The following is a 25,161-nucleotide window of genomic DNA, read 5'->3' as shown; positions in this document are numbered from 1 at the left end:
TTAGAATCAGGATCCAAACAATGTCTCCACATTGCATTTATTTATGCTTAGGTCTGTTTGAAAAATCAATTTTATGAGGTCAAATTTATAATTGATAAAGTACATCCGGGTTAAGTGTACAGCTCCCTGAGTTTTGACAGATATGTATACCTATGTAACTACCAGCACACTCCAGATATGAAACATCCGTTACCCTAAAAAATGCTCTTGTGCCCCTTCTCAGTCAATTTACAACCCCTTGCCGAGGCAGCTACTGCCTTCTGTTACCACAGATTACTTTTAAAAAAAAAAAAATGTATTTATTTTTGGCAGAGCGCAAGTAGGGGAGGTGGATTTTTGGACGCTCAACTGACTGAGCCACACAGGCACCCCAAAATTTGCATAGTCTTAATATACCTATCCACAGGATCTTTATTAATTATAAAAGGAAAAATAGTTTTGCAGCGGAGAAACCTGACAGATACTACCTTAACTAAATGATCAATGTTAATATCACCAGTACCTGGACAAAAGCACATAATGTGCTTCCTGATATGATGCACTGAGAAGTCAGCATCACATCCACGCTAATCCTGCCAAAAATGTTGAAGCTGACTCTAACCATGAAGAAACATAAGACAACTCAAGTTGGAGGACCAAATGACTGGCTAGTAATCTTCAAGACATCAGTGTCATGAAAGGCAAAGAGAGGAACTGGTCCAGATTAAAATAGATCAAACAGATAACAATGCAATGCATAATCTGAGATTTTCTTTTCCTCTATTATCGAGGCATTTGGTAAAATCTAAGTTATGTCAATTAGATAATGGTATTATATCAATATTAATATCTAGATTTTTATAATTATAATGTGGTTATGTAAATAAATGTCCTTATTTTTAGGAAAACAATGAAATACTTAGGGATAAAGGGGGCATCAGCTCTGCGATTTACTCTCCAATAGTAGGGGGAAGCAAAAAGGATGAAGGCAATGTGATGAAATGTTATCATTTGGGGAATCTCGATGAGAGGCAGGTGGGAATTATTTACAACTTTCTGTAAGTCTGAAATGATGTCAAAATAAAAAGTTGGGAAAAGGGGGGAAAAAAGCCTTGAAAGTCAAACCAACCAATCCAAACAAAACAAAAAAGAAATTATTCATGGGAATGTAAAATACTGCAACTGCTATGGAAACCATTATGGCAGTTCCTTAAAAAATTAAAATCGGGGTACCTGGCTGGCTCAGTCAGCAGAGGATGTGATTCTTGATCTATTCTTATGTTTACTTGAAAATTTCTCTTAAAAAAAGTTGTAAGAATTTCTCCACTTTAGACTTCATAAATTGAAATTTAGATTCTGTGAGATTGCCTCATATGTTTACTCAACTTTATTGATTTCTTTTGACTTTTATTGAGTTTCACAATTGAGTGGAGAATTAGAAAAGTAGGGTTGTCTTAAAAAGTCTACAAAGATGTGCATGGGGGCATCAAGGTACCGGGAAGCTCCAGCACATAAAAATGCTACATGGTTCAAAATATGACTTTAGTAATGATTTTTGGGACGCTTGTTTGGCTCAGTAGGTTAAGCGTCTGTTTTCAGCTCAGGTCATGATCTCACAGTTCATGGGACCGAGCCCCGGGGTGCGTAGGCTGCTTGGGATTCTCTCTCTCCCTCTCTCTGCCCCTCCTCCCTGCTCTCAAAATACGTAAACTTTCTTTTTTAAGAAGGAAAGGGAAAAAAGTCTTAAAAATAATGATTTTTAATATTAATGTAGAACAAGGAAGGGTAAGGTACAAGATTATTCTGTTGCAGAATAATCTAGACCAGTAACTTGTATAACTGTAAGCATGGAGCTAAAGGCTGCTGGTGGCTAAATTAGGAGGGTCAAGAAGGAAGGAGGAAGCTCTGCATTGGATTTTGCACATGAATATGCTATGTAGTGTTGCCTACATTACTGACTGAGGTCTCTAGGAATCAAATAAGAATAGCCTGCTGAGGTCACAATGGACACAATGTTCATAGCTCTTCTCTAGCCACAAAACCTGCAGTGGACATTTATGGCTGGTTTGTTAAACTAGCAAACTTTCTAGGTCTTCACAGCACCTGAGCCTGGGGTTAGGGGAATAAGAGACATATGACGGCGGAGTAGTGTGCTTGGATTGGGTTGTGCAGGAACTTAAGTTTTTTTTCTTTTTTACACTCCTTATAAACAACTATATTCTCATTATACGATTGAGGCCTACATCGAAATATTACTGAGCGAGAGAGAAATTCCCCTTCACCCTAACTCTGCTTCTACTCGCCACCCATTAGGGAACCACTACTCACAGTTTAGGGCGCATCTTTTCTTTCTCTTTTCCAGTTCATAGTTGACTTTCAAGTGTCAAATCAGAAAGAGAAAAATCCCAATGTCCAAATCTGATGGTGGTTCTCTGAGTCTCCCAGGGAGAGTTTTAAAGGTGTTTATATGTTTAATGTTTAAATGTCAGAGCACCTCACATGTGATGCTGTGATGGGCCATTTATCATCTATTGGTCTCATAGACTGTAATCTCTCCCTGGCCAAAGCTGGCTTTTTCTGCCACATTTTGGTGCCCTGGTGCTTGGGCAAGTGCTGGCAGGGAGGAGGCAGAGACTGTTTATTGAGGGTGGAGGGTTGGACCAGTGGGAGGACGCCTGGATAAATTAGGTCTGCCGTTCTTAGTCAGTTTCACACTTAAGGGACATTTAAGGGACCCAGCCTGTAAAGTAGAGGCCCAGTCAGGTCATCCAGTCTGAGCTGAAGCCGCCTTAAATGAAGAGAGATGCATAAGATATGTACTTTAGCAACAAGGCTTAGTGGGGAATGCTCTGGACTTGCAGGAAGGATGCAAGAAGCGGTGGGACGTAGGGTCTACCTCGCCAAGCCTCCTTTTCCTCCTCTTATAGAGCGGGACTCTCATAATAATGGGATTCATAATATCTGCCCAGTTTAGGTGAAGAATCCGCAGAATGACTCAGGAGGAAGGTCTGCGCAGCCACTACCCACCTGCCCCCCGCCCCGGTGCTCCCCAGGCCGGGGTTGCCTGCCTGAGATGGATAAATAGGTCTTTCTCAGACCAGTTCATACCGAAGAACATTTAAGGGGCCAGGTCCCTAAGTAGGGGCCCAGCCGGGCGATGCAAACTCTGGCGGTCGGAGCTGTTCATACCCCGGCCGCTTTGCCCGGTCCGCTTGCCTCTAGACCGGCCGGGCCTGTCCTGTGCCTCGTCCTGGTGTCCCCGCAAAGAGCAATGCCAGCCGGGAGCGGGAGCGCTGCCGGGGCCTCATGGCCCCTGGGGCTGCGCCACCGTCCTGCTGCCGCCCTCCTGTGGCCGCTGAGAGGCGACCTCCGGCCGCGCTGCGGGCCCCCTCCCACGGCCGGTGACATCACCGCATTCCCGTCCCGGCTCCTCCCGCCTGCAGCTGCAGTGACAGGCGAGCCGGGCCCGGTGGCGGAGAGGAAGTGCGGGGCCGCCGCGCCGCGCCGAGCCAGTCCCAGCCGAGGCCGGCTCCCGGACGGCTCGGGTGACAGTGTCGCGGCCGCCGGGCGCAGCGCCGGGCACGCGCCGGGCAGAGCCGAGCGCCAGGCGGACGCTTCAGCAGAGACGCGGGGAAAATGGCTGATGACTTTGGCTTCTTCTCGTCGTCGGAGAGCGGGGCGCCCGAGGCGGCGGAGGAGGACCCGGCGGCTGCCTTCCTGGCCCAGCAGGAGAGTGAGATCGCGGGCATAGAGAATGACGAGGGCTTCGGGGCACCTGCCGGCAGCCATGCGGCCCTCTCCCAGCTGGGACCTGCGAGTGGGGGTGAGTCAGTACAGGGGCCTGGGAACTGGGGGCGCCTGGGGCTCGCACCCGGGTACCTGGCCGCGCAGACCCGGCCTCCGGGCCCTGCGGTGGAGAGAAAAGGGCCTGCTGTGGCCAGCCAGGAGCAGGCCTAGGGCTGAGAGGGACCTGGTAGATATGGGGAGGAATCTTATTGGATTCTGAGGCCCTGCCTGGCGGCTGTGGACCTGGTGGCTCCACGGACAGGAATTTGTCATGACATTTCATCCCAGGGCCAGCTCCACCACTGCCTGGCTCTGGAATCCAACATAACCTGGCCCTGAGAGTCCCTTCTGAACCTCCCCCCTTGGCTGGTTGTCCCAGACTCCCAGCTAAGCCCTGCAGGTGTGGGCAGAACCACAGACCTCCCAGCTCCTCAGTCCTAGCTCTTGCCTACAGCTGGCAAAAACAGAGGACGCTCAGTGCACCAAGAACTCACAAACCTCTCCTGGGGACCACCTGCCATCCTGCAGCCACTGGGTTAGCCACTTTACTTACATTTAGTCATTTCCAATGCATTATTAAACCCATTTCAGAGATGGCAAAACTGAGGCTCAAAAGGTACACCACTGAAACAACTAGTAAGTGGCAGTGAGGATTTAAACCTGTTTCTGTCAGACTCTAAGCCCTCTCCACCTGACCACACTGTCTTCCATATGCCTGGCTCTGAGTTAGACACCAAGGTGGGGGTAGGGGCACAAAGGGCTTCAGTCAGATGTGGTGCTAGCCTCCTGGGGGTTTCTAACTGTCTATTAATGGTTTTCCATGGTGGTCCAGGGCTACTGTGGTTAGCTTTAGAATCAGGGTCCAGGGTCTGGTCCCTTTGATAGCGTGTTTATCAATGATACTCCTGTTCTGGTTCTGGCTGGAAAGAACAGTTTCTTAAAATATTTAGCTAAAAAGTAGATACCTTCATGGGTGCCTCCAAAACAGCCTGTGCTTCTTGTTAATGTTTTCATTTTGGTTGGGGTTTATGGGCCTGTTGGAATTAGTGGTAGCTTACATAATTAAAAAAAAAAATGTTCCTTATCGTCATATTTGTTTTTATTCAACCTTTACTGAGTGCCTACTGTGTGCCAGGACCACTGGGGATATAGAAATGAATAGGACAGTTTCTGTGGCTGTAGGAGCTTGAAGCATCTCAGTACCCCATTGATAAAAGAAATGAAACAAGCCTTTTGTAACATCTAAGAAACTGGAGACCCAGAGAGCCTGAGTGTCTTGCCCAAAGTCTCACAGCCATGAGTGACAGATCTGAGACTTGATCCTAACCCTCCCAACTTTGGGCCCCACACTCTTTCAAATGATGTGGCCGTCACCCTAGGAGGTAATGGGATGGAGGGGTGGCTTTGTGACCCAGCCAGGCCAAGAGTGGAGTCTTCTCAAACAGCAGCTCCTAGCACCTCATCATGGATGCTCAGACATTCCAGGGAACTCCTAGGAAATGCCTGCCTATAGTCATGCACCAGTATTCATTAGTCCACACCTCCTCCTTGAAACCACCAGTTTTTTCAATCTGGCTTGGCCTGCGGGAGGCCCTGCTGAGAAGAGCTGTTATCAGAACCCTCTGAGAGAGAAGGGCAGGTAGAAACTAGGCTAAGGACAGCCAGAGGCGTCTGGGAGTTGAGCAGGTTGTGGCCTATCCCAGGACAGTGGGGCTCCAGGGGCTTACAGCCTGGAAGAGAGGTTCCCTTTGTGGCAGGAGTGGGGTACAGATTGACCCCAGACTGGAGGTAGCAGGGAGAAAAGCAGAGACATGGCCCTCTGAAGGCCTTCCAGACTCATACTTGCTGAAGCTGCAAATGTTCAGCTGCCCTCCTAAGTGGGACCTGAAGATCAGGGAGGTAATATGGGATGATGGCTCAGTAGGTGGCCAGACAGCATGGAGTTGATCTGACCTTCCTAGGCCTAGATGGTGCTGAGCAAGTAATCTTTCCTAACCAGCGATAGTGCCAGAAGCCAGGATAGGATGGAGAAAAAGTGTCTTGGCCTGTTGGGAGCTGGAGGAAGCTGGCTTCCGGAGCTGCCACCAATCAACACTTCTGTGGCTGTTCTCTTAGATGTTGCCACTGTGCTGACTGCCCTGCCGTTGGACTCCCTGTTACCCCTGGGGAAAGAGGTATCCGATATAGGCCTGCGCCTCAGCCACATTGAGCCTCTCCTCTGGGGCTGGATCTGTGGCCAGCCTGAGCAATGGACACTTTGTTTCCATTCATCAGCCTTGGGTAGGGCCCCAGAAGGTTTACATTTTCACACCCAGATTTCTGAGCCCTGGCCTGGCTCTGCCCCTGACTTGCCCAGTCAGTTCCTGGCAAGCCTATTTCCCCTGCTGGGCCTCAGTAAGCTCCCAGGAATCTTCTGGACCCTGTCTGCCCTTGTTCCAAAAGGGGTCAAGAATCTGAGGGAAGCAACACCCACAGGGTTATCTGTGGGACTCATATCTGCTGCGCTTCTAGTCTGCAGGCCTCTGACTATGGACATATGATTATAAATGTGCAATAATCAGAAAGCATTATGGGAACAGATACTCAATTCTGTGTGTGGGTGTGTGTGGATTCTCGAAGAGCCTGAAATTTCATCTCCAGAGGAGCAGTCAGGGGACTGAGAAACTGAGGCAGACACTTTTGAAAGGCCAAGGTAGGCACAAGGACTGTGGACCAGGGACCTGAGACTGGTCTGGTCAGAGTGGGGTGGGGCCTCCAGAAAGGCCAAGTGTACAGACTGACATAATCATGAATGTACCCTGATAGCATTAGGCCCTGGTAGAGGAGATGTCCCAGGAGAAGCCCCTACACAAGAAGATGCTGCCACTAAAACTCCATCAGCTCCCTGCTGACTGAGGGATGAGGCCACCTACATAGGAGAAGCCCTAGCTGAATGGGTAGGAATGACAGCTGACATAGTTGGTCAGAAGCAATCACTGTTTGAAAATAGTCAATTATAATGTATATCAACCAGGGATTATTTCCATAAGGTTAAGTATCCCTCCCTTCAGTCCCCAGGCTGAAATCACTGTGGTTCCTGCTTACAGCTCTAGCTGGCTGGTAAAGGGGTACTTGTCTGTCTGTGGGAAGCTGGTGTGGCCTCCTGTGGCTCTTTGGCGGGAGGCATCACAGTTTCTGAGATGCCTTAGGCAGACCTTGCAGGTAGCAGTGGGCCCAAAAGAGCAATTCACCTTCCATTTAGCTGGCACTCGCTGCTCAACTGTTCACCCATTCTGTGCAGGAACCCTTAGGAGCTGAACACGATACAGAGACTGGCTTGAGAAGGGAGTGCATGACCCTTGGAAGGTCACAAATAACTGCATAAGAGTGTGGGGGATGCTATACAATATACTGTAATATCCCAGAGCTGGAACCTTCCATCAGTGTCTAGGGAAGTAGGGGAAGTGATAGAGGGCTTCCCAAAGGAGGTGACTTGTGAGCTGGGCCTTGGAGAATGGCTCCAGAGAGCATTCTTTAGAGAGAGAAGCAGGAAGAAAGGCATGGGGTGCAGACTGCTGTGTTTGGAGAAGGAGGAAACCAGAATAGGTTTTGTGAGAGGGACTGGTGGGAAGTGAGGCAGGGAAGTAAGTGGGCAGGGCCAGAGTGTAGAGATTCTCACGTACTATGGTCTGAGGTTTGACGTATTCATTCAACAAATATTTATTGAGCCTCTAGTATGTGCCAGGCACAGTTTTATTTTATTTTATTTATTTTTATTTATTATTTTTATTTTTATTTTTTTTTTAATTTTTTTTTTCAACGTTTTTTATTTATTTTTGGGACAGAGAGAGACAGAGCATGAACGGGGAGGGGCAGAGATAGAGGGAGACACAGAATCAGAAACAGGCTCCAGGCTCCGAGCCATCAGCCCAGAGCCTGACGCGGGGCTCGAACTCACAGACCGCGAGATCGTGACCTGGCTGAAGTCGGACGCTTAACCGACTGCGCCACCCAGGCGCCCCTATTATTTTTTTTTAGTGTTTATTTATTTTTGAGACAGAGACAGAGCCTGAGCGGGAGAGGGGCAGAGAGAGAGGGAGGCATAGATTCTGAAGCAAGCTTCAGACTCTGAGCTGTCAGCACAGAGCCCGATGCGAGGCTTGAACTCACAAACCCGCGAGATCATGACCTGAGCTGAAGTTGGATGCTTAACCGACCGAGTCACCCAGACGCCCCGCCACACACTGTGTTAGATGCTGGGTCCCAGCAGTGGACAAAACAAAGTCCCTGCCCTCATGAGGGTCCATTCAAGTGGGGAAGGTACATAATAGGCACATGCACAAAAAAGCCTATGAGGCTGAGGGGTAAGTAGAGAAATACTGCATGGGCAGGAGGGAGCGGTGCCAGAGGGGTAAATGTCCGGGGTGGTCAGGGAAGGCCTCTAATAAGACAACATTTGGGCAGAGGCTGAAGAGAGATAAGGGAACAGCCTGTGTGGCTATGGGTAGGAAGCCCTTCCAGGCAGAGGGAACAGTCCCAAAGGCAGGAGCAGACCCTACAGGCCACTGCAGTTCATGAGAGGTGGATATTTTTTCTGGTTTGTTTTTATTATATTTTTAATCAGAAGAGTGACATAGGTAAGTGTATGCTTTACAAAACATCAACCCTGGCAGATGGTTTGAAAGAGGGTTGGGAGAGTGTGACACTGGAGTCAGGGAGGCCTGTGAGTGGACAAAAGCCATCCATTCTTTTTCTGATATGTTTTATTCGTGTTTATTTAACACATGTCTCTGAACTCTTACTGTGCCCACCTCTGGAGAAGACAGTGGGGAGGAGAAAGGACACAAGTACGGCCCTCTAGGTGTTTGCCACTAACAGGGCAGATAGAGCGGACAGGGGGCAGAGGGCAGAGGGCAAATTTGAGGGTCACTGTTGCAGCAAAAGCCACAGGAATTTGTGACTAATCAGCTGTCAGGGAAAGGGACCAGGAGGAGTCATTGTTGAGGGCAAAAGAAAATCCTTTTGGGAGGAGCGGAAGGAGGAAAAATAGGCCAGGTGCTGCCTGGTGGGGGCTGCAGTTCCTGCTCTTCCAGGTGGAGCAGTTGCTCAAGGCATCGCAGGGACAGGCAGGGACACGTTGGGCCCCTCTTCCTTAGCTCTCACAGACACCGCCCTGAGCCTACAGCACCTCTATCTCCTCACCAGGCACAGGCTCCACAGGCAATCAGGCCATTCCTAGCCATGGCCGAGGGTGAAGTAATCTCAGGTAGGTGAGGGGCTATTACTGGCTGGGTGGCTCTTGGCAATCATAAGCCTCTCTGGGCCTCAGTTTGAGTATCTGTAAAATGGGTTGATAACGTCATCACAAAGTTGTGGTGACAATCAAATGTGATAACGGCTGTGAGAAGGATTTGTGAACAGTCATGGATGGAGCCCAACTTATTTATGCATCCAGTATGTCTACGTGGGGAGGGGGTGTTAACACACACATGGGCATAGGCAGAGGATGGCTCAGGGAGCTAATGTAGAACCATTCTGTGCTTGCTTTAAGCTGAGCTATGAATAATGCCATTTCTTTGTTCTCTTTCTAGCTGGTTCTGAGGACATGGGGACCACCATCAATGGAGATGTGTTTCAGGTAAGCAAGATTCTGTATTAGTCGTGGTAGGGACCAACAGCCTGGGTCTCAAAAACTTATGGTCCCATCATCAGAAGGATTAAGGCTGCAAGTTATTCTGGTCATTATGTCTGATGCATTGGGATGGGGAATATAGATGAGGGTTTTGACATGTTTTCTTTCTTTCTTTCTTCCTTCCTCCCTCCCTCCCTCCCTTCCTTCTTTCCTTCCTTCCTTCCTTCCTTCCTTCCTTCCTTCCTTCCTTCCTTCCTTCCTCCCTCCCTCCCTTCCCCCCTTCCCATTGTGTACGGGAAGGGAGTGAAGAATAAGAACCACTAGAGACAGGGATTGATGGTGCGTGGCCTCAGGTTGCCCATGGTGATGTCCATCAGGGAGAGAGAGATAAAGTGGCCCACAGTGGCACAGATGCACACTGGGCCCTGCACACATGTGTACCATGGATGGGAGGTTGAACTGACCATCTCTAACATGTCTGAGCATTTTAAGTGGGCAGATCTTTGATCCACTGATTCTACTTCTTAGAATTTTCCCTAAGGAGGGGTGCCTGGGTGGCTCAGTCAGTTAAGCATCTGACTTCGGCTCAGGTCATGATCTCACGGTCTGTGGGTTCGAGCCCCATGTCGGGCTCTGTGCTGACGGCTCAGACCCTGGAGCCTGTTTCAGATTCTGTGTCTCCCTGTCTCTCTGCCCCTCTCCTGCTCACACTCTGCCTCTCTCTCTCTCAAAAAATAAATAAACATTAAAAAAATTAAAAAAAATTTCCCTAAGGAAAGAATTGGACAAGGACTCCCGTACTCCCAGATGTTTGCACGATTATTTATTTTTTTAATGTTTATTTATTTTTTGAGAGAGAAAGACAGAGAACAGAGACAGAGACAGAGCATGAGCGAGGGAGGGGCAGAGAAAGAGGAAGACACAGAATCCAACACAGAGCCCGACATGGGGTTTGAACCCACGAACTGTGAGATCATGACCTGAGCCAAAGTCGGATGCTTAACTGACTGAGCTACCCAGGTGCCCCTGCAGGACTGTTTATAAGAGCAGACAAACTATATGGTGAGCATAGCATAACATATACGTAAGTTGAATTCCTAAATTGTACACCTGAAACTAATGTAACATTGTATGTCAACTACACTCAAATAAAAAGTTAAAAAAAAAAACCAAAAAAACAAAAAAACAAACTGGAAACAACCTGAGTGTCCAGCATCAAAGGACTGAGTAGGTAAACTGGAAAGCCGTGCTGTTGTTTAAAAGAGCAATCAGAGCTTTCTGTATTGACATGAAAAGAGGCCCACAATATATTAAGTGGAAAAGCCCGTTGCAGAATAATATGCACAGTATGGTCCAGGTTTTTATTGTAGAAATCTGTTTGCACAGAATATCTGAAAGGATGTGTACCAACTGTTAACAATGCTTAACAGTGGTTAGTCCCAAGGTTGGGCGTGAGATAAGAAAAAGGCTTTCACTTTCACTGGATTGTTTTAAAATTCCTCATAGTAGCCTTATAACACACACACACACACACACACACACCCCACCTTTTTCTAGTTAGACTGCCCTCTGTACTTGCCTACTGCCTCCCCTCATTTGTACACAAATCGGTTTAAGAGTCCGTAGACTGGGAGAACTTGGACCACAAATGGCATCCCCAGGACCCCCACAGTTGCAACAGTCCCTCCCCACCCATGCTTAGTTGAGGTAAAGTCTTTGCTGGATGAGGCTTAATTCTCACTGGCTGGGTCAAAGAGCCTTGACCCCTGGGGCTGCAGCTTCAGGATCTCCTGAGCCCCACCCTATTGAAGAGCTGGCCTCCCAAATCCTCAGTGGGGAATAAACAATACTTTCTTATGTAAGAGTGATGGGCTGGTACCTTACACAAGGAACCTAGCCAAGTCCCATTTCTGGAAAATTACTCAACTATCGGCGAGCTAGAAAAGTCAGGCTCTAGGACTTTAGGAACTTTGTGTCCCTTCCGGCCTGAGAGCTCCAAGTAAGCAGCATTTATTCCTGTACAGTTTGGTAGATCATAGAGTTCAGGTGGCCCCTGTCCTGGGCACACTCAAAAGGACTTCACTTGACCCAAAAGGTCTGTGTCCTAAAGTGGACCTGGAGCTGGAGATATACTTAGGACCACAGAAATACTTAGACCAAACACTATGAGCAAGATAATTTTCCCTTTCGGGGTGCCTGGGTGGCTCAGTCGGTTAAGCGTCTGACTTTGGCTCAGGTCATGATCTTGCGGTCCGTGAGTTCGAGCCCCGCGTCGGGCTCTGGGCTGATGGCTCGGAGCCTGGAGCCTGTTTCCGATTCTGTGTCTCCCTCTCTCTGCCCCTCCCCCGTTCATGCTCTGTCTGTCTCTCTCTGTCCCAAAAATAAATAAAAAACGTTGGAAAAAAAAATTTAAAAAAAAAAAATAAATAAACATTAAAAATATTTTTTTTTTTTAATAAAGAAATGCCAATGCTTAGGGGCACCTGGGTAGGTCATTCAGTTAAGCGTCTGACTTTGGCTCAGGTCATGATCTCACAGTTTGTGGGTTCGAGCCCTGCATTGGGCTCTGTGTTGACAGCTCAGAGCCTGGAGCCTGCTTCAGATTCTGTGTCTCCCTCTCACTCTGCCCCTCCCCCACTCATGCTCTGTCTCTCAAAAGTAAATAAACATTGAAAGAAAATTAAATTAAATTTTAAAAAAAGATAATTTTCCCTTTCTATAGGTTAGGATCTTGAGGTCTTCTCCTTTCCTGGCCCCCCAGACTTACTTTCTATTCCCCATAGGGAACCCCGGGGCTCCTTCCCTGTCTCAATGGGAACTCTTATTCTCACTGCTAATAATCCAGGTGTGTTTATGTGTAAATCATTTCACTCCATGCCATTCTAGAACCATTACGGAGAGGGGAGGGGTCATGGATGAGATGAGTCACTCAGGAACCTAGTGGCAAAACTGTTCTCCTAGATCTCCTGCCCCTGATCTGGTGCCCTTTGTCCCACCCCCTTGTGCTGGAACTGGCTGGCTGCAGCCCCCGAATCTTAGGTAGAAAACCCATGCAGACTTTTTTAGGATTGAGCATAGACAAGGATCTGGTTTGTGCTGTGGAAGGAGGACGGGGGGAAGCCTTGCTTGTACATGCCCAACACTGTCAAGTGTCCTGGGCAGAGCTTTCTTACTACATTTCTTATTCTTTCCTGGCAGCCTCCGGACCACAAGGGGGTCCAGCTATAAACCTGGTCTTCAAGGCGTAAGGATAAGTCTGCCCACACCTATTCCAGTTCCATCTAGCACCGCCAGGGACAGGATAGAAGGTCCCTGCAGGACTCCCCCCTCCTGCACAAACTCTCTCTACCCCCACTCACTGCCATCATCCCCCTTTGAGCTACTTAGAGGAATCAACGGCTCAGCTTAGCTTAGCTTTAGATGGACAATCCCAAAGACGGATATGCTTCATCCTCCTGACTGTCTCCAGAGTCACAGCACATCCTCGGCCAGCCTGACCCGGGGAGGCTCTCATAGTGATGTCCAGCAGAGAGGTCTCTCAGGAGAGGGGCGCTGGGCAACTGGACCAAGATAAGCCTGGCCCTGACTGTGGCTTCCTGCTTTTTGGTCCTGGCCATTCTTGCCCCCTTCTCTGTTGAGCTTGGGGGCACTCAGAGCATTCCTGCAGCCACTGGGGAGCCCACCTGAGCTGCCAGCCTGCAGCTGACCCGATTTCCTCTCTGGGACACTCAAGTGGTTAAAGAGGAGCCCTGCTGTGGCCCCCAACCTCGCTGCTCACTGGCAGGGGTTGGGAAAATAAGTCCACAGAGCAGCCAGAGAAGAGGAGCCAGTAAACAACTTCCCAGGACTCAGTGTGCTGGCAGCACTGTGGTGTTCTTCCTGGACATGGTGCAACATGGGCCGGCATGCACAGGGCCTGCTTGGCCCCAGCAGTGAGCCACACAGCCCTGCTGGCCCCCACACATGCACATCCTCTCCAGGTTACAAGGGGCCCACGGCAGTTATCCCATGTGGGCCCTGCTTCACACTCCGAGTGGGATGTCGCCACTCCCATTCATTATTTATTTATATTTTTAAGAAAGTTTATTTATTTTGAGAGAGAGTGTGTGTGTGCATGCAAGCAGAGGAGGGGCAGAGAAGGAAGGGGAGAGAGAGAATCCCAAACAGGCTCCACGCTGTGAATGCAGAGCCCAATGCGGGGCTTGGACCCATGAACCATGAGATCATGACCCCAGGCAAGATCGAGGGTCGGATGTTTAACCGACTGAGCCACCCAGGTGCCCTTCGGGGTGACGTTTGTAAAGGCAAATTGACCAGCTGTTGTCCTCTTCAAAGAAGCTTGCTTGTAATGGAGGACAGAGACCCAGAGAGGAGTGATGCTAGTGCAGGATGGTAAGGCTCAGATACAGGGGTGGTATGAAGAGCTAGGAATCCAAGGGGCACCTGGGTGGCTCAGTCGGTTAAGCGTCTGACTTTGGTTCAGATCATGATCTCAAGGTTCCTGAGTTTGGGCCTCCATCAGGCTCTGTGCTGACAGCTCAGAACCTGGAGCTCGCTTCGGATTCTGTGTCTCCCTCTCTCTCTGCCCCTCTCCTGCTCACTCTCTGTCTCTGTCTCTCTCTCAAAAAATAATTAAAAAAAAATTTTTTTTTTAACGTTTATTTATTTTTGAGACAGAGAGAGACAGAGCGTGAACAGGGGAGGGGCAGAGAGAGAGGGAGACACAGAATCCGAAACAGGCTCCAGGCTCTGAGCTGTCAGCACAGAGCCCAACGCGGGGCTCAAACTCACGGACTGTGAGATCATGACCTGAGCCGAAGTCGGACGCTTAACCGACCAAGCCACCCAGGCGCCCCTCAAAAAATAATTTTTAAAAATTAAAAAAAAAAGCAAGGAATTTGAGTTCTTAACAGTGTGTCAGGCATCACCCAAGAGCTTTACATGTAAGCTCATTTCATCCTCCCGACACCCCTATGATGTAGGTTCTGTCATTATTCCCATTTTACAGACCAAGAGGAGGATGCACCGAGAGGTTTAATAGCTTGCTCTAGTTAGACAGCTGTGAAAAGCTGGGACTTGAACCAGGCCAGGTGCTGCACTGAATCAGGGAGTACAATAGAGAGGGGATGCTGGAAGTGGGTTTCCAGGCTGCCCGGGGGCATGTGGTGGTCTTGGCTGATAGGAAAGTGTGTGCAAAGTACCGAGGGTGAGGCAGTCTATGTGGGCCTTGCCGGGAGCCTGGGGCCTGCTGCAGACAGGTGTGTGGGTGTGAGAGAGATGGGGGATGGGCCGGGGGGGGGTCACTTGGAGGAGTGGGCATAGTCTCTAATCTTGGGCAAGTAGACTTATCTGAGAGACCGAGTAAGCGTGTCACAAATCACGTGACACAGAAGTGACTTTGGTCCCTGCTGCTATGTGGCCAGTAAGTTCACACACACCCAGGAATTCAGTTGGAATCTCAGCTCCACCAGTTCCCAGCTGGGTGACCTTGGGACTCTAGAGCTAGAATTTCTCTACCTGTAAAACACCGATCATAAAATCCATCGTGTAGTGTTGTAAAGATCAAAGAGAACTGTTTAATTGTGATTTCTCTGTAAGTTTTAAAGCACTATAACCTGGGAATCTTAATTTTAGGGCAGGTTTTATGGAGATGGTGGGCCTGAAGGACACCACTGTTACACAATTCCTGCTCAAGAGACCCTTCTCCAGCCCACACCCCCACCCTTTCTCCTCCCATCCCTGGCAGCATCAATGTACCCAGAGTTTCCCAAAGGCACTGGCCCCACAAGGTCCTCAACGCTGTTGGCTCTGGTCTGAAATGACCTTTCCATGTCTCTTCCCATCCTGCTATACCCCCAGGCTAAAATGGCTGTGTCCTCTCTTGACCCCTCTCTTTACCTGACCTGTGTTATAGTGCATAGCCCAGCCATGGTCCTCATTTGTGAGGGACTCTCCATGCCAGACTCCCTAAGGGAATGGGTTGTCTTATTCATCCCTGTCCCCAAGCCCAAGCATATGATAATTCATTCAATGAATGTTCTAGAAATCCTGCAGCGGGCCTTCCCTGTTTTAGGTACTCTACAGAGGTAGGCTTGGGACTCACTTACTTGATTGGGGCAGGTGGGAGACAGATTGTAAACACGTAAACAAACAAATCATTTCAGATGGCAAGTAGTGCCATGAGGACCATGAAACCCGGCACCTGAATAAACACATATACACAAAAGTAACTGCAGTTGTCTGCAGATGGGACATTCTGTAAGATTGGGCAGGAGGCCTGGCGGCCTGGCCTCAGGACAGTCTTGTTCCAAAGGGGGCAGGGTGGGGCTCACTCAGCATTAGTGATCAACTTGTGTTCTCCAGATTAGGGCCCTTGGGTGTGGTGAGAGACTGTCTAAATTGAAGTGTAATGCTGTGCTGGAAAGAGGAATAGGGCAGTGTTCCAACTGTCCCACCCAAGGCTGGGCCTGAGCCCAGGGAGGTGCCAGGCTACATACCCTGCTCTGGGCCTGCCCTTCCCTCTCCCCCCAGACAGCTGGAGACTGCAGCCCTCCTGTTCCCCGCTGTGTGCTCCTTCACCCTGGCTGCCCACACCCCTTTGGGCAAGCGTTTACCCAGCACTTCCTCTGATCTGGGCACATCAGGCTCCAGGGATATTTATCCATGCAGCCACTGCTTATTGAGCACTGATGTGTGCCAAGGACAGTGGGGAGCACTCCTGGACAGAGGGCGCCCCAGACACTGTCTTGTGGGGAGAAGACATTAAACACCAAAGTTCCTGACAGTTTTGATGAGTGCTTGAAGGAAGAGCACAGGGAGCGATGGAAGGATGGAACAGGGAACCAGAGGCTATAAATAAGGTCCAGCTTTGCCCACCAGGACCTCCTGGTTCAGCCGGGAGACTCTTGTGCAGAAGGTGAAGGCCGTGATAGAGCACAGAGAAGAAGGGGTGTGAAATCTGCCAAGGGGGTGGATATCCCAGAGCTGGTGACTTCAGAGCTGGAAACTTGTGGGATGGAACAAGATTTCATCAGCTGGAGAAGGGAGGGGAGACAATTGCAGCTAAAGCAGGAGACAGAGGCGGGGCTGCAGGACTGTGTGGGGTGTGTGCAGACTGGAATGTGTAGGACCAGCAGAGTGCCAGAGGAGGAGGCAGGAGATGGGGCTGGACTGGAAAAGGTTTCTGGCTTTGCGAGACCAGAGGGGAACCACATCCTTGCTGGGCTGAGCTCTCAGCCCCAGCACTTGGGAGTCCCTAGCTCGGGCAGGCAGCACAGGGAAGTGGGCAGAGCCCTGGCCTGGGAGTCAGAAGCCTGGATGCCTGCCACTACAGCATGCCATCTTTCCTGGCCTCAATTTCCTCCCTTATAAAATGAGAATGAATAATTATGATAATTATGATAATTCTACCATTCATTGAGCCATCACCCCATGCCAGGCACTCTTCTTCTTCTTCTTCTTCTTCTTCTTCTTCTTCTTCTTCTTCTTCTTTTAAGTTTATTTATTTATTTTGAGAGAGACAGAGAGAGTGCAAGTGAGGGAGGGGCAGAGAGAGAAGAAGAGCGGGGGAATCCCAAGCAGGCTCGGCACAGTCAGTGCGCAGAGCCCAATGCAGGGCTCCAACTCACAAAACCATGAGATCATGACCTGAACTGAGATCAAGAGTCAGGCACTCAACTGACTGAGCCACCCAGGTGCTCCCAGGCACTCTTCTAAATGTCTTACAAATACTGTCACGTCAAATGCTCACAACAGCTCTTAGAAGTAGTTTTATTATTGTTCTCAGTTTCAGACGAAAAAACAGGCCCAGCAAGGCTTTACCACTGTGCAGTCTTAGCCATGGCCATCCTGCCTATCTCAGCGCTGGCTGTTCACTTAGCAGATGCTAATTGAGTATCTTCTGTGTGTCAGGCACTGTGCTGGGCACAGAGGACAGGGTGATGAGCAGGCTAGGCAAGGACCCTACTGTCACGAAGGTGACATTCTGATGGAGAAGGCAGACAATGGACAAGCAAACATAAAGTGAGACTTTTTTCAGACTGTGTAAGTGCTAGTGGGTGAATAAGATTGTAATAGAGAGAGACTTTAATAATAGTAACACAAGGGACTCACTGTGCCAAGAAGTGTTCAAAATCTTTTCCATTTTTTACTATATATTCTTAAAATATTTACTGATTTGAGAGAGAGAGAAAGAGAGGGCAAACGCAGGGGAGGGGCAGAAAGAGAGGGAGAGAGAGAATCCCAAGCAGGCTCCACACTGTTTTCTTAGAGCCTGATGCAGGGCTTGATCTCACGAACCATGAGATCACGACCTGAGCCAAAATCAAGAGTTGGACACTCAACCGATTGAGCCACCTAGGTTCCTCCGAATCCTTTACATTTTAAAACTGATTTCAACCTTACATCAGTGTTAAGGTGGATAGTCTTACTGAGCCTTCTTCATGATGAGGAAAGTGAGGCACAGGGAGGCTGAGTAACTTTCCCAGGGTCCCCCAGTGGGAAGATTGCTGGCAAAGGGCACAGCAAGTATAGAGGCAGGGTCTAATCATAGTCACCAGAGGCAGCAGGTGGGAGATTGTTGGGGACTGCTGGGAAATCCGGATGCAGGGGGTGTCTTGGCAGTCAGGCAGCAGAGACAAAGGGGCAGGTGCACGAGCTGTGCACGCTGCTGTGTATTTGTGCCCTAGGAGGCTAACGGTCCAGCAGACGGCTATGCGGCGATTGCCCAGGCTGACAGACTGACTCAGGAACCTGAGAGCATCCGCAAGTGGAGAGAGGAGCAGAGGAAACGGCTGCAGGAGCTGGGTAAGGGCCAGGCTGAGGTTCGGAGCAGCTCCAGCTGGGTTGACTGTTTGGGATATGGTGGGGGGTGGGGAATCCTTAGGATAGAGGACCCCCTTCCCCCTGCACTGCCTTAATATGGGTATTGGGTGAGGTTGGGCCCTGAGGCTGCCTGCCAAGGGCCAAGGGGAGAAGCAGCCAGGGCAGCTGTGCTCTCACATTCTTACAAGAAAGCTGCCACTTATTCTCCTGTTGGGATCGCAGATGCTGCCTCCAAGGTGACAGAACAGGAGTGGCGGGAGAAAGCCAAAAAGGACCTGGAGGAGTGGAACCAGCGCCAGAGTGAACAAGTCGAGAAGAACAAGATCAACAACCGGTGAGAGGAGCTATGGGCCATGAGGGCAGCTATAGAAATTTGAGGAGGCCGTGGGGATCTGAGGGGACTATAGGGACATGAGGGGACTGTGGGGACATAAGGGGGCTGTGGGGACATGAGGGGACTATGGGGACATGAAGGGATTGTGGGGACATGAGGGGACTGTGGAGACATGAAGGGACTGTGGGGACATGGGTCTGTGAGGACACGAGGGGACAATGGGTACATGAGGGGACTGTGGGGATATGAGGGGGCTATGGGGACACGAGGGGACTGTGGGGACACGAGGGGACTGTGGGGACATGCGGGGACCGTGGGGACACAAGGGGACCGTGGGGACATGTGGGGACCGTGGGGACACGTGGGGACCGTGGGGACACGAGGGGACCGTGGGGACACGAGAGGACCGTGGGGACACGAGGGGGCTGTGAGGACACGAGGGGGCTGTGGGGACACGAGGGGGCTGTGAGGACCTGAGGGGACTGTGGGGACATGAGGGGACTGTGGGGACACGAGGGGACTGTGGGGACACGAGGGGACTCTGGGGACACAAGGGGACCGTGGGTATACAGGGCTGTGGGGACACGACGGGACTGTAGGGACATGAGGGGGCTGTGGGAACACGAGGGGACTGTGGGGACTTGAGGGGGCTGTGAGGACCTGAGGGGACTGTGGGGACATGAGGGGGCTGTGGGGACACAAGGGGGCTGTGAAGACACGAGGGAGCTGTGGGGACATGAGAGGATTTATGGAGACAGGAGGGGGCTGTGGGGACATGAAGCCAGCCATGGGGATAGTGAGACAAGTTATGGGATGGGAACTGTCTTGAGGATGGCGATTTAGTGGCAAGAACATAGAGGAAGTAGAAGCAGAAACCTTCAGGGCTGCTTCCTCAGCTGCCTGTGGAGTTCAGAGTCCTTCAGAGGTGGTACACTGTTGAACTGTCATCTTACCACAACAGAGAGAAGCAAGTTCTGCAGTCAGCAGAAGAGGTCCCAGGACCCTGGCATGGGAGCCAGACTGTCCGGGGCCCAGCAGTTAGCGTCACAGGGAGCACAGGCCTGGCTGGGAGTGAAGAACCAACCTGGGTAGAGGATTTTACTGCCTGTAGAAACGGCAACACTTCAACCCAGAGAGGCTGAAGAATAAAAGGAAGTTAGTGGCTCGTGTAACTGAAAAGGCCGGGGTGGGACTCCAGGTACACTAGGCTCAGGGGCTCAGACAAAGTGGACTGGTGCTCACTTTTACTGTCTCTCCATGCGGCATTCCCCTCTTGTCCTGGGATGAGGCAGAAAGATGGCCACCAGAAGCTCCAGGCTTCTGCCATTCTCTTGGCAACTTCAGTGAAAATAGCATCTTGCTCCCAATAGCTCAGCTGAAATCCTCAACCTGACCCTCATTGGTTTGGTGTGGGTCCTGTGCCCATTCCAGGCCCAGTGACTGTGCCGGGGGAGGGACCCTGATAGTCCAGCGATAGTGTGCATGGGGTCAGTCTCACCCAAACCACAGGGACTGAAGTGGGACCAGCCTGATCCTGCAAAAGACAATCAGGGGCCCTTCCTGGAAGGGGCGGATGGATGCTGGGCAGGCAGGCAGTGGATGCCCACCAGAGAGCACCTGCATGGACATGGTCTCAGACCACTTCTGAGACTCTGGCCAGCAGCTCTGCCTTTGAGGCTGTGTCCTTCAAGGTACTTGGCTTGCCCAGAAAGGAAAGGCTGGCTCTGGGAAGCTGCCGCACTTCTGTTCAAGAAGCTGCTGCACGCCAGGCTCTGGGTTGGGCCCTGGGGAAACAGAGCTGAGGACCCCGTCGGTATCCTGGAAGAGCTCAGAGGAGACAAGCACACATGTGCAGGTGAACTCAACAGTACAGCTCTCTGCAAGAAGGCCATGGAAGCAAGGGCTGTGGGCGGGGGAGAGACCTCTGTGTCTGAGGACCTGGGCTTGGGAGGATGACTACAAGTTCATTAGGGAAAAGAGGGCAGCATTGGGAGAGGGTATTCTAGATCAGGGAACAGCATAGTATGAAAGAAAGGATGTTGTGTCTCAGGCACCAGGGAGTCAGGGAGTGGTAGGAGGGAAGACAGGAAGGAGGGGTCACGGGTGAAGGGCCTCCAATAACAGGGCTGGATAGATGGGGTAGTGAGGAGCCACCGAAGATTTGTGAACAGGACAAGTAATACGATCGGCACAGTTTTAGAAGAGGCACTCAGGCCGGTGGAGGATCCCTGCTCTCCTCTCCGGGTTGTGGATAGTTGCCAAGCGTTACAGAACTGTGCTTCCTAACACGCTCCAACTGGAGGTACTAACGCTGTCTCCCTTTCTCTTTAACCCTCTGCCTGTCTGTCTTGCCATCTGTCTTCCCCCACCTAACCCTTCTCTCTCAAGGATCGCTGACAAAGCATTCTACCAGCAGCCAGATGCTGATATCATCGGCTATGTGTACGTGTCTTCTTCGCTCCTCTGTCAGGGACCGGGAGAGGGCGAGGGACCCCTTGTGGGGCTGCCACGGTTTCTTGAGTCTCCTGCTTGTGGGGTATAAATGAGGTGGGGGTGGCAATGACCAGAGCAGGTGGCACTCCAGGGCTAGTGCAGGCACAGACCTTCTCCTCTATCCCTGCGGCAAATGTTTATTGAGCATCTATTCTGCCTGGAGGCAGCTTTGCTAAATCTGAGCAGAGAAAGAATGCATGGGCCATCCCAGCGGGGACAGGCAAATGGTGGGAGGGGCAAATGCAAACAGTCAAACTCCCTCCCTCTGAGAGGCCTCTTAGGACTGGGAGGTGGGGTGGAGTCTTCTGTTGAACCAAACTTGGACTGTCAGAAGCATAAAGAAGAGATGCTCCCAGGAACAATCCCATTCTCTCCTCCTGCCTCCAAGTGCACTGCTCCTCCTCAAAACTTCGGCCCAAGTTTGGCGACAAGACCCTGCCTAGACCACCCAGGGCCCCTCTCACATGTTCCCCTTTGGAGTCTAGTTAGGACTGTGATTAATCTAGACCTGAGATGGCAGAGGCTTCCTCTCATGTCACCCCCAAATGATTGGTAGTGACAGTCTGGAAGATGTGTTGGGGATGTTGAAGCTAAAGGAAAAGCAGTGATGAATGTGTGATGTCTGCCACGTGCGTGTGTGCCAGTATTTGCTGTTCCTCACTCTGGGTTCACCCTCGGCAGGCCTCTGATGCTGTCTGGGCTAACACTTCTCTCACAGAGCACAGGACCCACCTGAGAAACAACCTGTTTTTCAGCCAGTTTTTACTGGGACTCGCCCAGTGCCAGTCTCTGTTCAAACAGGAATAAGGCACAGCCTGTCCCCCAAGTTGCTCATGGTCAGGAGGGTGCTGTCATAAGGGCGGTATGGAAGGGCACACTGAGCTCCAGGAGCCACCATCTGCTGGGGGAGCGGCTTCAGAGATGCGGGACCTTCAGTATGAGAAGGAAGGGATGTGCAAGGGCAGCCTCCATGAGTGGAGTGCTGGGGCTGTGGGGATGGATGGGTGGGAGCTGAGGACGGGAGGTCAGCTTGGTGCTAGTTGCAAAATGCCTGTTGTGCCAGATGTGTAAGCTGGGACTTGATCCTAAAAGCAGGATCCATAGGTTTCAAACAGAAGAGTGGGATGACAGGGGCATGGGTGCTGGGGAATATACAAGTGGTTGAGTGTTCTTTTTGCGCTTGAGTAAATAGCGCCCAGGGGGCTCCTGAAGAGAGGAAGAGTCTAGATCAGTGTTTCTCAGACTTTTCTGTGCCTATGAATCATTGAGGGATCTGTTGGAGGGAGATTCCAATTCAGTAGGACTGAGGTGAGGCCATGATTCTGCATTTCTTTTTTTTAAATTTTTTTTTTTAACGTTTATTTATTTTTGAGACAGAGAGAGACAGAGCATGAACGGGGGAGGGTCAGAGAGAGGGAGACACAGAATCGGAAACAGGCCCCAGGCTCTGAGCTGTCAGCACAGAGCCCGATGCGGGGCTCGAACTCACGGACCGCGAGATTGTGACCTGAGCCGAAGTCGGACGCTTAACTGACTGAGCCACCCAGGCGCCCCTGATTCTGCATTTCTAACAAGCCCCATGGTGATGCCAATGCTGCTGGACCATGCACCACACTTTGAACAGCAAGGTTAGAGGAGAGCCTCTTGACCTAGAAGGGACAGCTCGTAAGACAGCACTCCTCAGCCCCACTGGTCATCCAACCTCATATAGCCTTTTTCCAAGCCTGCACACACTCACCACTTTGTTAGATTCTCAGGCCAGTGAGACAGATCAGCAAGGTGGAGGCTGATTCTCACTTTATAGGTAAGGAAATGAGTACATGGAAGGAAAGGAAGATCACTAGGGAGGGGCCACGTCACCTAATCCAGGGCCAGCTCATTCTTGGCACAGCCTGTAGGCATCACCTAAGAGCTCCCTGCCTGACATGTGCAGAACTGATCCTGCTTGAGATACAGAAGGGGCCATGAGGGGAATGGGGATTTCCAGGGACCCTTGCTTGCCAAATAAGACATAGACCCAGCCCTCTCCACTGGAGATCAGTTATTGTTCTTTTCTTAGATTCCCACATTTGGGTTTTGTCCACTGCACTGTATTTACTGTACTTTGTTTCTCCACGTTCCTTAATCAGTGGCTTCTAGTACTGTCCACCAGAACTTCTGATGAAAAAACCACCAGTTTTCATCCTAACTTGATTCCAACCAAAAGCAAAGACTCCAATGGAGTATTCCCCAGGCGGTGGTTCCATGGAGATAAGTCATTCTGGGCTAAAAAGAGCTCTATAGTCAAATATGCTTGGAATGTGGTAGATTCTATCTGCATCTTATACTCCACCTTAGAGGTTCAGGATAAACATCAGTACATTCAAGGCTTTGAAAGTCTCGCTTTTAAGATCCTCTTTAACTAAATTTTCTACGTGTATTTGACCAGAATGCTTTTCTGGGGGAATACTTATTGGGTCCATAGGACATAGAGGCAATGCTGAACCAGTTAGTAAGGTGGTTAGTCAATGTCCTACCTCTGTCAAGGTTTTGGAAATGTTTAAAATAGCTGAGGTACTACACTAGTGCCTCCAAGGTTCTTTAGTTGTTGGGATTCCCATAGTTGTTGGGATTCCCAACAACTTTTATTTTTTTATTATTTTTTTAATTTATTTTATTTTATTTTGTTTTATTTTATTTTATTATTTTGAGAGAGAATGAGTGACTAGGGGAGAGGCAGAGAGGCAGGGAGAGAAAGAATCCCAAGCAGTCTCCACACTGTTAGCACAAAGCCTGATGCAGGGCTCCAACTCACGAACTGGGAGATCATGACCTGAGCTGAAATCAAGAGTCAGACGCTTAACTGACTGAGCCACTCAGGCGCCCCAGTTGGGAACTCTTGCTGAGGAGTGAGGCCTGTACTCAGACCTGAATGAAAAGAAGCTACAAGCCACGAGCAGGTATAGGGGAAAGCATTCCAGGAAGAGGTGACAGCCAAGTACAAAGGCCCTGAGGCAGGACCAAAGTAGGCTTCCTTTGATGCCAAGGCTGCTTCTGGGGACCTGAGGGCATAGGACACAGGGCTAACTCTGGACAGAGGACCCAAGAGTAGGCTGGGCAAAGCAGCTTACTCAATGGGAGCAGAGCATCACTGATTCAGGGGAAAGACAGACAGCAATGAAATCTCTGTCTTTTCTCCACCTGCAGGGCATCTGAGGAGGCTTTCGTGAAGGAATCCAAGGAGGAGACCCCAGGCACAGAATGGGAGAAGGTGGCTCAGCTGTGTGATTTCAACCCCAAGAGCAGCAAGCAGTGCAAAGACGTGTCCCGCCTGCGCTCAGTGCTCATGTCCCTGAAGCAGACGCCGCTGTCCCGCTAGGTGCCTGTTACAAGCATGGCCACAAAGCATGGGCTGGGCCTGGGCACAGGAGGAGCAGCTGCTTCAGCCAGCGGGGGCAGCACCTCCAGCAGCTGCTACACACAGCCTATTCCGTTCCTCCCCATCTCCCGGGGCTGGGAAGGGAACCCTCACCCCTCTCACCCCATTTCCTCCTAGCCCTGTGGCCCAGCCCTTCACACCTCCTCTCAGTCCACAAAATTGTGACTGTCCCTCCTGACGTATTTTTTTTTTCTTGGCTTAAAGGGTGTGTTGTTAACTCTTTTTACACTTATTTATTATCATTCTCATTTCTCCGGAAGCCATAACTGGTGTCAGGGCTCAGTTTGTGCTTAGAACTTTCCCAGCTTCATGGCCTTGAGACAAGGTGAGGCTATTCCCCCAGAACCCCTCCCAGCTGGAAGTGGGTGTCCCAACTTGTATGTCTGCTGCCTCCCTCTCCAGGAGGAAAGACAACCTCTAATGGAATGCTTTTGCAACCTTGATCCTTGCTGATTCTTGAACAAGCCTGTGAGATAGGGATTCTCTTGTTGTCTTGATATAGCCATGGACACCAAGGCTCCCAGAAAGTAAGAAGCTTCGAGTGGGAGGGAAGAGGCAAGACCAGAAGTTCCCGGTGGTAGCTCCCTCCAAACCTGGGTGAGAGGCTGGTGAAGGTGGCTGCTGCCAGACTCCTTTCTTGGGTTTGGCCAGTACCCTCTAGATGGGGAAGGCTCACTGCTCTCTCTCCTTCAGCTGTGCCCCTCTGTAGATCTGGGA

The 25,161-nt window shown here is 50.4% G+C and overlaps 1 protein-coding gene across 2 annotated transcripts; it reads left to right on the top strand.

The window, feature by feature from the left end:
• Nucleotides 1-3,444: 3,444 nt before the first annotated feature.
• Nucleotides 3,445-24,887, top strand: CLTB (clathrin light chain B). 2 transcript variants are annotated; one of them, XM_058724052.1, is made up of 6 exons: nt 3,445-3,802; nt 9,336-9,382; nt 18,064-18,181; nt 18,422-18,533; nt 20,922-20,975; nt 24,213-24,887. In XM_058724052.1, the coding sequence occupies exons 1-6, from the start codon at nt 3,616-3,618 to the stop codon at nt 24,382-24,384; spliced, it is 690 nt and encodes a 229-aa protein (XP_058580035.1). In that variant the 5' UTR covers nt 3,445-3,615; the 3' UTR covers nt 24,385-24,887. The 2 variants fall into 2 exon arrangements, with proteins under 2 accessions (XP_058580035.1, XP_058580043.1); XM_058724060.1 differs by lacking the exon at nt 20,922-20,975 and having other exon boundaries at nt 3,450-3,802.
• The last annotated feature ends 274 nt before the right edge of the window (nt 24,888-25,161 follow it).

Source organism: Neofelis nebulosa, chromosome 1, assembly GCF_028018385.1.
Source record: "Neofelis nebulosa isolate mNeoNeb1 chromosome 1, mNeoNeb1.pri, whole genome shotgun sequence".
In the NCBI taxonomy this organism is placed as follows: Eukaryota; Metazoa; Chordata; class Mammalia; order Carnivora; family Felidae; genus Neofelis; species Neofelis nebulosa.
The sequence above is the reverse complement of the archived record's forward strand: the minus strand, read 5'-3'. Positions and strand labels throughout refer to the sequence as shown.

Coding starts and splice junctions, on each gene's coding strand:
- CLTB (XM_058724052.1), top strand. CDS start 3,616: ATGGCTGATGACTTTGGCTTCTTCTCGTCGTCGGAGAGCGGGGCGCCC. Junction 3,803..9,335: donor GCTGGGACCTGCGAGTGGGG/GTGAGTCAGTAC, acceptor TTCTCTTTCTAG/CTGGTTCTGAGGACATGGGG. Junction 18,182..18,421: donor GAAACGGCTGCAGGAGCTGG/GTAAGGGCCAGG, acceptor TTGGGATCGCAG/ATGCTGCCTCCAAGGTGACA.